Source organism: Salvelinus alpinus, chromosome 15, assembly GCF_045679555.1.
Source record: "Salvelinus alpinus chromosome 15, SLU_Salpinus.1, whole genome shotgun sequence".
In the NCBI taxonomy this organism is placed as follows: Eukaryota; Metazoa; Chordata; class Actinopteri; order Salmoniformes; family Salmonidae; genus Salvelinus; species Salvelinus alpinus.
Genome location: NC_092100.1, coordinates 5,345,229 through 5,361,262, shown reverse-complemented (window position 1 = coordinate 5,361,262; position 16,034 = coordinate 5,345,229). Strand labels below are relative to the sequence as shown.

Genomic DNA, 16,034 nt, shown 5'->3' with positions numbered 1-16,034 from the left:
CCTCCCTCTGGACCATCTCTATGGGCTTGTTGATGTCCTCCTCCCTCTGGACCATCTCTATGGGCTTGTTGATGTCCTCCTCCCTCTGGACCGTCTCTATGGGCTTGTTAATGTCCTCCTCCCTCTGGACCGTCTCTATGGGCTTGTTAATGTCCTCCTGCCACTGGACCATCTCTATGTCCAGTGGCAGTCCTCGAGCCAGTTACATTGTGTAATCTCTCCTGTAGTCCTCTAGCCAGTTACATTGTGTAATCTCTCCTGTAGTCCTCTAGCCAGTTACATTGTGTAATCTCTCCTGTAGTCCTCTAGCCAGTTACATTGTGTAATCTCTCCTGTAGTCCTCTAGCCAGTTACATTGTGTAATCTCTCCTCTAGCCAGTTACATTGTGTAATCTCTCCTGTAGTCATCTAGCCAGTTACATTGTGTAATCTCTCCTGTAGTCCTCTAGCCAGTTACATTGTGTAATCTCTCCTCTAGCCAGTTACATTGTGTAATCTCTCCTGTAGTCCTCTAGCCAGTTACATTGTGTAATCTCTCCTGTAGTCCTCTAGCCAGATACATTGTGTAATCTCTCCTGTAGTCCTCTAGGCAGTTACATTGTGTAATCTCTCCTGTAGTCCTCTAGCCAGTTACATGGTGTAATCTCTCCTGTAGTCTTCTAGCCAGTTACATTGTGTAATCTCTCCTGTAGTCCTCTAGCCAGATACATTGTGTAATCTCTCCTGTAGTCTTCTAGCCAGTTACATTGTGTAATCTCTCCTGTAGTCCTCTAGCCAGTTACATTGTGTAATCTCTCCTGTAGTCCTCTAGCCAGTTACATTGTGTAATCTCTCCTGTAGTCTTCTAGCCAGTTACATTGTGTAATCTGTCCTGTAGTCCTCCAGCCAGTTACATTGTGTAATCTGTCCTGTAGTCCTCTAGCCAGTTACATTGTGTAATCTCTCCTGTAGTCTTCTAGCCAGTTACATTGTGTAATCTCTCCTGTAGTCCTCTAGCCAGGTACATGGTGTAATCTCTCCTGTAGTCTTCTAGCCAGTTACATTGTGTAATCTCTCCTGTAGTCCTCTAGCCAGTTACATTGTGTAATCTCTCCTGTAGTCATCTAGCCAGTTACATTGTGTAATCTCTCCTGTAGTCTTCTAGCCAGTTACATTGTGTAATCTCTCCTGTAGTCATCTAGCCAGTTACTACATTTTCACACCACAGGAGGACATTTTCCCACTACGCTACCTTTTAAAATTAAATGAATGCTTTTATCCTTCCCGAGACCATCAGGCTTGATGGAGCTGTTTTGTCTTGTAGTAATGTGGTACATGCCTGTATTTCCTTAAACCTTTATTTTAGCAATATATCATAATAAAAACATTGTTGGGTCAGTAAATGCCCAACATAACAACAGGTGGTGTTGTATTGGACATAGTAGCTCAGATATATAAAGCCTGTCTGCATTCCTGATCCCTGTAACTGTTAGTTTACCTTTGTAATATATTTAAATTAAGCTCAAAACCACTTGCTGTCACGCCCTGACCTTAGAGAGCCTTTTTATTCTCTATTTTGGTTAGGTCGGGTTTGTGATTAGGGTGGGTACTCTAGTTTCTGTATTTCTATGTTGGCCTGGTATGATTCCCAATCAGAGGCAGCTGTCTATCGTTGTCTCTGATTGAGGATCATATTTAGGCAGCTTTTTTTCCACCTGTTGTGTGTGGGATCTTGATTTTGTATTGTTGCTTTTTTAGCCCTACAAAGCTGTACGTTTCGTTTTGTTACTCTTTCGTGTTTGTGCCGGTTATCATTATAAATAAAAAAAGATTAACCTACCCCACGCTGCATCTTGGTCTGACCATCCTTACAACAACGAGCGTAACACTTCCGTTTTATCAATTGCTGTGCTGATCAATGGACAGTTCATTACCTCTTGTCAAAATAATTGTGTAGCTTAAATTTAAGTTCTTTTTTTTGTATTTATTTTTTGAAATAAAGATGATGATGCAACAAAAATATATATTTTATATGTATATATATATATATATATATAATATATGCATAATTTGAATAGCAGGACACTGTAAGGACACTGTCCATTATCCCTCTGAAGAGTATGAATTAGGCTGAGGAGGTTTGAATCCTCAGTAACCTGCCTACACGTCGTTTGATGTACAATACCAACATGGCTGCTGTAGCCGGTCAAAGCTGTGTGCTGGAGAACCTTAGTAGAGAATGGTATTTTATTAGGATCTCCCAGTAGCTGTTGCGAAAACAGCAGCTACTCTTCCTGGCGTTCCACACAAAACATGACTCAAAATACAGAACATTAATAGACAAGAACAGCTCAAGGACAGATCAACATCAATTCAAAAAATAACCCAACGTAGCTTACAAATCAATACAAACGATCTATGTCAAATAGGGGAGAGATATTGTGCCGTGAGGTGTTTTTTAAACCAGGTAACGGTGTTTATATGAGCAATATGAGAAGTAGGGGGGGGGTTAGTGAGTTACATGCAATCATGGCGCTATATAATACTGTATGTTTCTCGACTTTGTTCTGGGTCTGGGGACTGTGAATAGACCCCTGGTGGCATGTCTGGTGGGGTAACTGTGTGTGTCAGAGCTGTGTGTAAGTTGACTATGCAAACTATTTGGAATGTATTAATGTTTTGTTATAAAAATAAGTGATGCAGTCAGTCTCTCCTCAACTCTCAGCCAAGAGAGACTGGGCATGCATAGTATTTATATCAGCCCTCTGATTACAATGAAGAGTAAAACGTGCTGCTCTGTTCTGGGCCAGCTGCAGCTAAACTAGGTGCTCATGTGAATGTCCTTTTCTTTTTCGGCTTCAAAACCAATGCCTATTCTTTCTTTAAAACTTAGTTTTTTTTGTTTTTAAAATATTATAGCATTTGATATTTTGGTATTTTATTAGGATCTCCCATTAGATATTGCAAAATCCGCAGCTACTCTTCCTGGGGTTCCACACAAAACATGAAACAAAATACAGAATAATATAACACAGAACATCATTAGATAAGAACAGCTCAAAGACAGAATACATGAAATATAGGTATTATAGGCAGAGGATATGAGTATATACTGTATATAGTGTATATAATTAAGCAGTAACGCCCAGGGTGGGGGTGGTATATGGCCAATATACCACGGCTACAGGCTGTTCTTAGGCACGACGCAAAGCTGTCATCAAGGCAAAGGGTGGCTACTTTGAAAAAATCTAAACTATATTTTGATTTGTTTACCGCTTTTTTTGGTTACTACATGATTCCATATGTGTTATTTCATAGTTTTGATGTCTTCAATATTATTATACAATGTAGAAAATAGTTTTAAAAAATAGAAAAACTCCTTGAATGAGTAGATGTGTCCAAACTTTTGACTGGTACTGTATAAATTACTTTTGACTGGTAGTGTATAAATTACTTTTGACTGGTAGTGTATAAATTACTTTTGACTGGTAGTGTATAAATTACTTTTGACTGGTGGTGTATATGATGGAAAAGTGATTGGATTGAATTGAGACGTTCCCGTCCACATGCATTTACCATTTCAACTAACCAATACTTCACCGCGTACACGATCATTCCCAAACAATGTTGAGCACAAATACTGAAACGTTCCACAAATTCACCTGGTTCTGTCACGATCGTATGGTTGAGAGACGGACCAAAACGCAGCATTTGGAAAATAAGCCATCTTCCTTTTATTGAGAAGAAGGAAAAAACGAAACAAAAACACTTACAAACTAACCAAAACAATAAACGACCGTGAAGCTAATAAACGTAGTGCACATACACAGGCTACAAACGTTCATATATAGACAATTACCCACATCAAACGAAAGCCTATGGCTACCCTAAATATGGCTCCCAATCAGAGACAACAGAAATCAGCTGTCTCTAATTGGGAACCCATTCAGGCAACCATAGACTCTCCTAGACAACTACACCAACATAGACACAGCTAGACACATACACTCAACACAAACCCATACACTACACCCAACACCCCCTTTACCATATAACCACCCAAAACCGATAAAACACAAACATTCCCCATGTCACACCCTGACCTAACTAAAATAATAAAGAAAACAAAGAATACTAAGGCCAGGGTGTGACATAACCCCCCCCTTAAGGTGCGAACTCCGGGCGCACCAGCACACAGTCTAGGGGAGGGTCTGGGTGGGCCTCCCTCCACGGTGGCGGCTCCGGCACTGGTCGTGGTCCCCACCCCACCACAGTCACTAACCGCCTCCTTAGCTTCCTCCAAATGACCCCCCTCCACATTAACCCCACTGAATTAAGGGGCAGTTCCGGACTAAGGGGCAGCTCCGGACTAAGGGACAGTACCGGACTAAGGGGCAGCTCCGGACCGAGGTACGGCAGCTCCGGACTGAAGGGCTGATCCTGGCTGGCCGGCTCTGGCGGATCCTGGCTGGACGGCTCTGGTGGATCCTGGCTGGACGGCTCATGGCTGGCTGACGGATCTGGCTGCTCATGGCTGGCTGACGGATCTGGCTGCTCATGGCTGGCTGACGGATCTGGCTGCTCATGGCTGGCTGACGGATCTGGCTGCTCATGGCTGGCTGACGGATCTGGCTGCTCATGGCTGGCTGACGGATCTGGCTGCTCATGGCTGGCTGACGGATCCGGCTGCTCATGGCTGGCTGACGGATCTGGCTGCTCATGGCTGGCTGACGGATCTGGCTGCTCATGGCTGGCTGACGGATCTGGCTGCTCATGGCTGGCTGACGGATCTGGCTGCTCATGGCTGGCTGACGGATCTGGCCGCTCATGGCTGGCTGACGGATCTGGCCGCTCACGGCTGGCTGACGGATCTGGCTGCACATGGCTGGCTGGCGGATCTGGCTGCACATGGCTGGCTGGCGGATCTGGCAGATCCTGTCTGGTTGGCGGCTCTGGCAGATCCTGTCTGGTTGGCGGCTCTGGCAGATCCTGTCTGACGAATGGCTCTAGCGGCTCCTGACTGACGAACGGCCCTGACGGCTCGGGACAGACGGGCGGCTCCAATGGCTCGGGGCAGACGGATGGCTCAGATGGCGCTGGGTAGACGGATGGCTCAGATGGCGCTGGGTAGACGGATGGCTCAGATGGCGCTGGGTAGACGGATGGCTCAGATGGCGCTTGGCAGACGGGCAGTTCAGGCATCGCTGTGCAGACGGCAGACTCTGGCCGGCTGAGGCGCACTGTAGGCCTGGTGCGTGGTGCCGGAACTGGTGGTACCGGGCTGGGGACACGCATCTCAGGGCTAGTGCGGGGAGAAGGAACAGGGCATACTGGACCCTGGGAGCGCACATTAGGCCTAGTGCGTGGTGCCGGAACTGGTGGTACCGGACTGGGGACACGCATCTCAGGGCTAGTGCGGGGAGCAGGAACAGGGCATACTGGACCCTGGGGACGCACATTAGGCCTAGTGCGTGGTGCCGGAACTGGTGGTACCAGGCTGGGGACACGCATCTCAGGGCTAGTGCGGGGAGCAGCAACAGGACGCACAGTACTCTGGGGACACACAGGAAGCTTGGTGCGTGGTTTAGGCACTGGTGGTAAAGGGCTGGAGACACGCACCATAGGGCTAGTGCGTGGAGGAGGCACTGGTTGTACTGGGCTGGGGACTGTCACAGGAGAGTTAGTACGTGGGGCTAATACAGGAGGTGCAGGACTAGGGAGGCGTACAGGAGGCCTGGTTCGTGGGACTGTCATTCCCAGACGGTTAGCACGCACATCAGGACGAGCATGGAGAGCTGACTCAGGTAACATCACATCCCGCACACGCTCTGTCGGGTGGATCTTGTGCCTCACGCACCAACACAGCAGCTCCCTCATTTCACTCTCTTCCAACCTCCCCAATAAATCCTTAACAGTCTCTGTATCATTCCCATTGCTCACCTCCAATATCAGCCCGACTGGCTCAGGTTCCCTCTTAGAGTCCTCACGGGTAGCACGGGAAGTTGACGCAGATCTCCCATCTGGACTCGCCACACTCCCCATGAGCCCCTCCCCAAGAAATGTTTGGGTATTACTCACGGGTCTCCAGCCTTGCTTCCGTGCTGCCTCCTCATATCGCCTCCTCTCGGCTTTCGCTGCCTCCAGCTCTTCACGAGGGAGGCGATATTCTCCCGGTTGTGCCCAAGGTCCCTTACCATCCAGTATCTCCTCCCATGTCCAAGAATCCTGTGTAGGTGGGTCCTGTTGTCGCTTTACATGCCGCTTGATCCGATGTTGGTGGGTAATTCTGTCACGATCGTGTGGAGGAGAGACGGACCAAAACGCAGCATTTGGAAAATAAGCCATCTTCCTTTTATTGAGAAGAAGGAAAAAACGAAACAAAAACACTTACAAACTAACCAAAACAATAAACGACCGTGAAGCTAATAAACGTAGTGCACATACACAGGCTACAAACGTTCATATATAGACAATTACCCACATCAAACGAAAGCCTATGGCTACCCTAAATATGGCTCCCAATCAGAGACAACAGAAACCAGCTGTCTCTAATTGAGAACCCATTCAGGCCACCATAGACTTTCCTAGAAAACTACACACACCCATAGACACAGCTAGATACATACACTCAACACAAACCCATACACTACAACCAACACCCCGCTCTACCATATAATACCCCAAAATACACACATAACCCATGTCACACCCTGACCTAACTAAAATAATAAATAAAACAAATAATACTAAGGCCAGGGCGTGACAGGTTCTCAGGATTTCTGGGATTTCCAAGCAGAAAGCTACACTAGGAATCCTCACACCTGGATTCCTGGGAAGTCTCTGGAATGTAGGAATCCTCACACCTGGATTTCTGGGAAGTCTCTGGAACGTAGGAATCCTCACACCTGGATTTCTGGGACGTCTCTGGAGTGTAGGAATCCTCACACCTGGATTTCTGGGAAGTCTCTGGAGTGTAGGAATCCTCACACCTGGATTTCTGGGAAGTCTCTGGAATGTAGGAATCCTCACACCTGGATTTCTGAGAAGTCTCTGGAACGTAGGAATCCTCACACCTGGATTTCTGGGAAGTCTCTGGAGTGTAGGAATCCTCACACCTGGATTTCTGGGAAGTCTCTGGAATGTAGGAATCCTCACACCTGGATTTCTGGGAAGTCTCTGGAATGTAGGAATCCTCACACCTGGATTTCTGGGAAGTCTCTGGAATGTAGGAATCCTCACACCTGAATTTCTGGGAAGTCTCTGGAATGTAGGAATCCTCACACCTGGATTTCTGGGAAGTCTCTGGAATGTAGGAATCCTCACACCTGGATTCCTGGGAAGTCTCTGGAATGTAGGAATCCTCACACCTGGATTTCTGGGAAGTCTCTGGAATGTAGGAATCCTCACACCTGGATTCCTGGGAAGTCTCTGGAATGTAGGAATCCTCACACCTGGATTTCTGGGAAGTCTCTGGAGTGTAGGAATCCTCACACCTGGATTTCTGGGAAGTCTCTGGAATGTAGGAATCCTCACACCTGGATTTCTGCGTGAAGTCTCTGTCGAATAGTGTGTGAATCCTACACGACCGTGCTGATTTGCTGCGTGAAGTCTCTGTCGAATAGTAGTGTAATCCTACACGACCGTGTTGATATTCTGCGTAAAGTCTCTGTCGAATAGTAGTGTAATCCTACACGACCGTGTTGATTCGCTGCGTGAAGTCCTGTCTGGCAATGTAGTGAATCCTCACACCTGGAGTGTGTCTGGGAAGTCTCTGTGAATGCCAGGAATCCTCACAGCCTGTGATTTCTGTAGGAAGTCGTGTGGAGTGTAAGACTCCGTACAGCACCTGGATTTCTGGGACAGTCTCTGTGAATGTAGTGAATCCTACACGACCGTGTTGATTTGCTGCGTAAAGTCCTGTCTGGTAGTGTAGTGAATCCTACAGCAGCCTGTTGATTCGCTGCGTAAAGTCTCTGGCTAATAGTAGTGAATTCCTACAGCAGCCTGTTGATTTGCTGCGTGAAGTCCTGTCTGGTAGTGTAGTGAATCCTACAGCACCGTGTTGATTTGCTGCGTAAAGTCCTGTCTGGTAGTGTAGTGAATCCTACACGACCGTGTTGATTTGCTGCGTGAAGTCTCTGTCGAATAGTAGTGTGATCCTACACGACCGTGTTGATTTGCTGCGTAAAGTCTCTGTCGAATAGTAGTGTAATCCTACACGACCGTGTTGATTCGCTGCGTGAAGTCCTGTCTGGTAGTGTAGGAATCCTACACGACCGTGTTGATTCGCTGCGTGAAGCCCTGTCTGGCAGTGTATGTTTCTATAGGAGCGTGTCTGGATATGCTGCATGAGGCCCTGTGTAATAGTGTGTGTGTCCTGTAGGAGTGTGTGTGATAAGCTGTGTGTAGCCCTGTGTGATAGTGTGTGTGTGCTGTAGGAGTGTGTGTGATAAGCTGTGTAGTGTGCTGTGTGATAGTGTGTGTGTCGTGTAGGAGCGTGTGTGATAAGCTGTGTAAAGCCCTGTCTAATAGTGTGTGTTCCTATAGGAGCGTGTTGATAAGCTGCGTAAAGCCCTGTCTAATAGTGTGTGTGTTCCTATAGGAGCGTGTTGATAAGCTGCGTAAAGCCCTGTCTAATAGTGTGTGTTCCTATAGGAGCGTGTTGATAAGCTGCGTAAAGCCCTGTCTGACAGTAAGAGACACAACCATTCCCTGACTGAGAGGATCCAGAACCTCCAGAGGACGCAGGAGGACACTGACCTACGGGCCTCAGAGCTGGAGAAACAGACCTGGACTCTGAAGAAGGTAAGGGGGGGTAGTGGCCAGAGGACGCAGGAGGACACTGACCTACGGGCCTCAGAGCTGGAGAAACAGACCTGGACTCTGAAGAAGGTAAGGGGGGCTAGTGGCCAGAGGACGCAGGAGGACGCTGACCTACGGGCCTCAGAGCTGGAGAAACAGACCTGGACTCTGAAGAAGGTAAGGGGGGCTAGTGGCCAGAGGACGCAGGAGGACACTGACCTACGGGCCTCAGAGCTGGAGAAACAGACCTGGACTCTGAAGAAGGTAAGGGGGGGTAGTGGCCAGAGGACGCAGGAGGACACTGACCTACGGGCCTCAGAGCTGGAGAAACAGACCTGGACTCTGAAGAAGGTAATGGGGGCTAGTGGCAGAGGACTCTGAAGGAGATGAGGGGGGCTAGTGGCCAGAGGACTCTGAAGGAGATGAGGGGGGGCTAGTGGCCAGAGGACTCTGAAGAAGATGAGGGGGGGGCTAGTAGCCAGAGGACTCTGAAGGAGATGAGGGGGGCTAGTGGCCAGAGGACTCTGAAGGAGATGAGGGGGTGCTAGTAGCCAGAGGACTCTGAAGGAGATGAGGGGGAGGCTAGAGGCCAGAGGACTCTGAAGGAGATGAGGGGGGCTAGTGGCCAGAGGACTCTGAAGGAGATGAGGGGGGGGGGGGGGGGGGCTAGTGGCCAGAGGACTCTGAAGGAGATGAGGGGGGCTAGTGGCCAGAGGACTCTGAAGAAGATGAGGGGGGGGCTAGTAGCCAGAGGACTCTGAAGGAGATGAGGGGGGCTAGTGGCCAGAGGACTCTGAAGGAGATGAGGGGGGGGGGCTAGTGGCCAGAGGACTCTGAAGGAGATGAGGGGGGGGGCTAGTGGCCAGAGGACTCTGAAGGAGATGAGGGGGGGAGGCTAGTGGCCAGAGGACTCTGAAGGAGATGAGGGGGGAGGGGGCTAGTGGCCAGAGGACTCTGAAGGAGATGAGGGGGGGCTAGTGGCCAGAGGACTCTGAAGGAGATGAGGGGGGGGAGGGGGCTAGTGGCCAGAGGACTCTGAAGGAGATGAGGGGGGGCTAGTGGTCAGAGGACTCTGAAGGAGATGAGGGGGGGGGGGGGCTAGTAGCCAGAGGACTCTGAAGGAGATGAGGGGGGGGGGGGGCTAGTAGCCAGAGGACTCTGAAGGAGATGAGGGGGGGCTAGTAGCCAGAGGACTCTGAAGGAGATGAGGGGGGCTAGTGGCCAGAGGACTCTGAAGGAGATGAGGGGGTGCTAGTAGCCAGAGGACTCTGAAGGAGATGAGGGGGGCTAGTGGCCAGAGGACTCTGAAGGAGATGAGGGGGGGGGGGGCTAGTAGCCAGAGGACTCTGAAGGAGATGAGGGGGGGTAGTAGCCAGAGGACTCTGAAGGAGATGAGGGGGGCTAGTAGCCAGAGGACTCTGAAGGAGATGAGGGGGGCTAGTGGCCAGAGGACTCTGAAGGAGATGAGGGGGAGGCTAGAGGCCAGAGGACTCTGAAGGAGATGAGGGGGGTCTAGTGGCCAGAGGACTCTGAAGGAGATGAGGGGGGGGGCTAGTAGCCAGAGGACTCTGAAGGAGATGAGGGGGAGGGGGGGGGGCGGCTAGTAGCCAGAGGACTCTGAAGGAGATGAGGGGGGGGGGGCTAGTGGCCAGAGGACTCTGAAGGAGATGAGGGGGGGGGGGGGCTAGTAGCCAGAGGACTCTGAAGGAGATGAGGGGGGGGGGGCTAGTGGCCAGAGGACTCTGAAGGAGATGAGGGGGGGCTAGTAGCCAGAGGACTCTGAAGGAGATGAGGGGGGCTAGTGGCCAGAGGACTCTGAAGGAGATGAGGGGGTGCTAGTAGCCAGAGGACTCTGAAGGAGATGAGGGGGAGGCTAGAGGCCAGAGGACTCTGAAGGAGATGAGGGGGGGCTAGTGGCCAGAGGACTCTGAAGGAGATGAGGGGGGGGGGGGGGCTAGTAGCCAGAGGACTCTGAAGGAGATGAGGGGGGGGGGGGCTAGTAGCCAGAGGACTCTGAAGGAGATGAGGGGGGCTAGTGGCCAGAGGACTCTGAAGGAGATGAGGGGGGGCTAGTGGCCAGAAGACTCTGAAGGAGATGAGGGGGGGCTAGTAGCCAGAGGACTCTGAAGGAGATGAGGGGGGGCTAGTAGCCAGAGGACTCTGAAGGAGATGAGGGGGGGGGGGGGGCTAGTAGCCAGAGGACTCTGAAGGAGATGAGGGGGGGCTAGTGGCCAGAGGACTCTGAAGGAGATGAGGGGGGGCTAGTGGCCAGAGGACTCTGAAGGAGATGAGGGGGGCTAGTGGCCAGAGGACTCTGAAGGAGATGAGGGGGGGGGGGGGGGCTAGTGGCCAGAGGACTCTGAAGGAGATGAGGGGGGCTAGTGGCCAGAGGACTCTGAAGGAGATGAGGTGGGGGGGGACTAGTGGCCAGAGGACTCTGAAGGAGATGATGGGGGCTAGTGGCCAGAGGACTCTGAAGGAGATGAGGGGTGCTAGTAGCCAGAGGACTCTGAAGGAGATGATGGGGGGCTAGTGGCCAGAGGACTCTGAAGGAGATGAGGGGGGGCTAGTGGCCAGAGGACTCTGAAGGAGATGAGGGGGGGCTAGTAGCCAGAGGACTCTGAAGGAGATGAGGGGGGGCTAGTGGCCAGAGGACTCTGAAGGAGATGAGGGGGGGGGCTAGTGGCCAGAGGACTCTGAAGGAGATGAGGGGGGGCTAGTGGCCAGAGGACTCTGAAGTAGATGAGGGGGGCTAATGGCCAGAGGGACCCATGTTAATAATGACATAGAGGGACACTGTAAAATGTTGAAGTTTTGACTGTTCCTCATACAGACCTTGAAGCAAAGGCAGGAGTCTGCAGAGCTCGCTGCCCAGGACAGCTCTACGCTACAGCAGAAGGACAGGGAAGAGCTCCAGCAGAGGTTGTCTGGCCTCCACAGCACCCTGAAGAAGATGGAGGGAGAGCGGGCAGAGCTGGAGAACTTGCTGGCCCGTCTGGCGAAAGACAAGGCTTCACTCAGGAAGACTCTGGAGAAGGTGAGTCAAAGGGGTCTTCTTGTGGCTGAACGTTCAGCCACATTCAGGATGATTCATGCTGAAGCTATCGGCTTGCCTTCATTGCCGACCTGCGGCGAGGCATGCTCGTCAGAATCATCACCGTGAGCTAAGCAGAGGTAAATTGCCACAGTGGCATGTTGCTAGCATGTCACCCGTGGTCAAACACAGCCTTGCGGCGTCCGCTACATGCTTGCTTTCTGCGTTAAATCTTGGGTGTTATCTCCCGCACCACCCCACACCAGCACCACCTCTCCCTCTCTCTCCCTCTCTCTACCTCTCTCTCCCTCTCTCTCCCTCTCTCTACCTCTCTCTCTCTCTCCCTCTCTCTACGCTCTCTCCCTCTCTCTCCCTCTCCCTACCTCTCTCTCGCTCTCTGTCTCTCTCTCCCTCTACCTCTCGCGCTCTCTCTCCCTCTCTCTCCCTCTCTCTACCTCTCGCTCTCCCTCTCTCTCCCTCTCCCTACCTCTCTCTCGCTCTCCGTCTCTCTCTCCCTCTACCTCTCGCTCTCCCTCTCTCTCCTCCCTCTCCCTATCTCTCTCTCTCGCTCTCCGTCTCTCTCCCTCCCTCTACCTCTCGCTCTCTCTCTCTCTCTCTCTCCCTCTCTTACCTCTCGTTCTCCCTCTCTCTACCTCTCCTCTCTCTCCCTCTCTCTACCTCTCTCTCGCTCTCTCTGTCTCTCGTCTCCCTCTCTCTACCTCTCGCGCTCCCTCTCTCTCTCTCTCCCTCTACCTCTCTCCCTACCTCTCTCTCCCTCTCTCTCCCTCTCTCTCCCTCTCCCTACCTCGCTCTCTCTCTCTCTCTCCCTCTCTCTACCTCTCTCTCAATCTCAATCTCAATCTCAATCTCAAGGGCGCTCTCTACCTCTGGCATGGCGAAACATGTGTCTAACACTCTCGCCAAAGCAAGTGAGGTAGCACTCCCTCTCCCTACCTCTCTCCCTCTCTCTCCCTCTCCCTACCTCTCTCTCCCTCTCTCTCCCTCTCTCTACCTCTCTCTACCTCTCTCTACCTCTCTCTCTTAAACTGGGTTAAATCAAGGTTTATCTATTAATCTTGTTGCACCAAATTTTAAACCTAGTTTTAAATTAATCCTAGTTAAATGAAATCCTTCCTCTAATCTAATTTCCGTTTTCACTTTAAAACCTCAATTTATTTTAAACCTGTTGCTCAATGAATTAAAAATAATTAGAATAAACTTAGATTGTAGATTAATTCTAAGCTGCCACTTGAGGTGGTTGAACTGATCAAATGGGCAGCATATCTACTGTGGAGAGACCAAAACCTCAGAGAACAATTGTGTGTGTGTGTGTGTGTGTGTGTGTGTGTGTGTGTGTGTGTGTGTGTGTGTGTGTGTGTGTGTGTGTGTGTGTGTGTGTGTGTGTGTGTGTGTGTGTGTGTGTGTGTGTGTGTGTGTGTGTGTGTGTGTGTGTGTGTGTGTGTTTGTGCTGGGTGTGTGTGTGTGTGTGTGTGTGTGTGTGTGTGTGTGTGTGTGTGTGTGTGTGTGTGTGTGTGTGTGTGTGTGTGTGTGTGCGTGCGTGCGTCAGGTGGAGTTGGACAGGTTGCGGCGGGAGGAGGAGGCAACAACAGCAGCCAGAGAGAGAGAACAGCTGGGACAGACAGTACTCAGCCTGGAGCAAGAAGTCAACCACCGGCAGCTAGAGATGCAGACACTACAGGTGGGAAGGCGATGACTGGTGATAGGACAGACGCCACGACAAGGAGATCAGTCAGAAATCATTACTGATATCTGCAGTTTAGAATGAAGCAAATATACACTGAGGGTACAAAACATTAGGGACACCTTCGTAATTTTGAGTTGCACCCCTTTTGCCCTCAGAACAGCCTCAATTCATCAGGACATGGACTCTACAAGGTGTTGAAAGCGTTCCACAGGGATGCTGGCCCATGTTGACTCCAATGCTTCCCACAGTTGTGTCAAGTTGGCTGGATGTCCTTTGGGTGGTGGACCATTCTTGATACACACAGGAAACCGTTGAGTGTGAAAAACCCTGCAACGTTGCAGTTCTTGACACAAACCGGTGGCCCTGGCACCTACTACCATACCCCGTTCCAAGGCACTTAAAGCTTTAGTCTTGTCCGTTCACCCTCTGAATGACACACATACACAATCCATGTCTCAAGGCTTAAACATCCTTCTTTAACCTGTCTCCTCCCCTTCATCTACACTGATTGAAGTGGATTTAACAAGTGACATCAATAAGGGATCATATCTTTCACCTGGATTCACCTGGTCAGTCTGTGTCACGGAAAAAGCCGGTGTTCCTAATGTTTTGTCCACTTTGCAGATGCTTTCGACCCCAACCTACTTCACAGTGACAAACCAGAAAACATTTAAGTTGCTTGTGCCACGCTCTTACGAACTGACCTCCAGCTCCGTGGAGACACCGAGTGTGTTGAGTGGCGTTAAACCCGTTACGTCCTGTGTCCTTCAGGCCCAGATGTCCCAGTTGGAGCGGTCCCACGCTCAGCACCTCCTGGAGGTGACGTCCCACCATCGTCAGGAGATGCACCTGGAGACGGAGAGGCTGAGGGCCACGCAGCTACAGGTGGAGAGGGCTCTGGAGACCAGGGAGAAAGCGCATCGTCAGAGGGTCACAGTCCTGGAGGAGCAGGTACTGGGTCTGACTGGGGGGGGAGACTCCTGCAGGTCATGGCAGTGCTGTTATTGGTTGGATCTCAGTGGTTGGATCTCAGTGCTGTTATTGGTTGCATCTTCATTCCTTGCATTCTCTTTCCTCTGTTCTCTCCCCGCCATCTCTTCTAAACGTCAGTGAGAAGCAATGAGAGCTGGCTTCCCTCCAACTGAGTAAGAGATGAGGGGGAAAAGGAACGAGGAAAACCTTTGAGATTCACACATTTTCCCTCTCTGTCTCTCTGTCCTTCTCTGTCCCTCTGTCCCTCTCTGTCTTTCTGTCCTTCTCTGTCCCTCTCTGTCCCTCTCTGTCTCTCTGTCCCTCTCTGTCCCTCTCTGTCCCTCTCTGTCTCTCTGTCCCTCTCTGTCTCTCTGTCCCTCTCTGTCCCTCTCTGTCTCTCTGTCCCTCTCTGTCTTTCTGTCCTTCTCTGTCCCTCTCTGTCCCTCTCTGTCTCTCTGTCCCTCTCTGTCTTTCTGTCCCTCTCTGTCTCTCTGTCCCTCTCTGTCTCTCTGTCCCTCTCTGTCTCTCTGTCCCTCTCTGTCTTTCTGTCCTTCTCTGTCCCTCTCTGTCCCTCTCTGTGTCTCTGTCCCTCTCTGTCTCTCTGTCCCTCTCTGTCTTTCGGTCCTTCTCTGTCCCTCTCTGTCCCTCTCTGTCTCTCTGTCCCTCTCTGTCTCTCTGTCCCTCTCTGTCTTTCTGTCCTTCTCTGTCCCTCTCTGTCCCTCTCTGTCCCTCTCTGTCTCTCTGTCCCTCTCTGTCTCTCTGTCCCTCTCTGTCTCTCTGTCCCTCTCTGTCTCTCTGTCCCTCTCTGTCCCTCTCTGTCTCTCTGTCCCTCTCTGTCTCTCTGTCCCTCTCTGTCCCTCTCTGTCTCTGTTCCTCTCTGTGTCTGTCCCTCTTTGTCTCTGTCTCTGTCCCTCTATGTGTCTGTCCCTCTATGTCTCTGTCTCTGTCCCTCTATGTGTCTGTCCCTCTATGTCTCTGTCTCTGTCCCTCTCTGTCTCTGTCCCTCTCTGTGTCTGTCCCTCTATGTCTCTGTCCTTCTCTGTGTCTGTCCCTCTCTGTCTCTCTGTCTTTCTGTCCCTCTGTCTCTCTGTCCCTCTCTGTCTCTGTCCCTCTCTGTGTCTGTCCCTCTCTGTCTCTCTGTGTCTGTCCCTCTATGTCTCTGTCCCTCTATGTGTCTGTCCCTCTCTGTCTCTCTGTCCCTCTCTGTCCCTCTCTGTCTCTGTTCCTCTCTGTGTCTGTCCCTCTTTGTCTCTGTCTCTGTCCCTCTTTGTCTCTCTGTCCCTCTCTGTCTCTCTGTCCCTCTCTGTCCCTCTCTGTCTCTGTTCCTCTCTGTGTCTGTCCCTCTTTGTCTCTGTCTCTGTCCCTCTATGTGTCTGTCCCTCTATGTCTCTGTCTCTGTCCCTCTATGTGTCTGTCCCTCTATGTCTCTGTCTCTGTCCCTCTCTGTCTCTGTCCCTCTCTGTGTCTGTCCCTCTATGTCTCTGTCCTTCTCTGTGTCTGTCCCTCTCTGTCTCTCTGTCTTTCTGTCCCTCTGTCTCTCTG

General features: G+C 50.9%; 1 protein-coding gene across 1 annotated transcript in view; it reads left to right on the top strand.

Moving 5' to 3' along the window:
- Positions 1–16,034, top strand: part of crocc2 (ciliary rootlet coiled-coil, rootletin family member 2) — a 167,917-nt gene that overhangs the window by 150,100 nt on the left and 1,783 nt on the right. The window contains exons 32-35 of the mRNA XM_071342349.1: positions 8,635–8,784; positions 11,615–11,818; positions 13,383–13,514; positions 14,292–14,471. Of these exons, the coding sequence (XP_071198450.1) occupies positions 8,635–8,784; positions 11,615–11,818; positions 13,383–13,514; positions 14,292–14,471 (666 nt within the window). The remainder of the gene's footprint in view (positions 1–8,634; positions 8,785–11,614; positions 11,819–13,382; positions 13,515–14,291; positions 14,472–16,034) is intronic.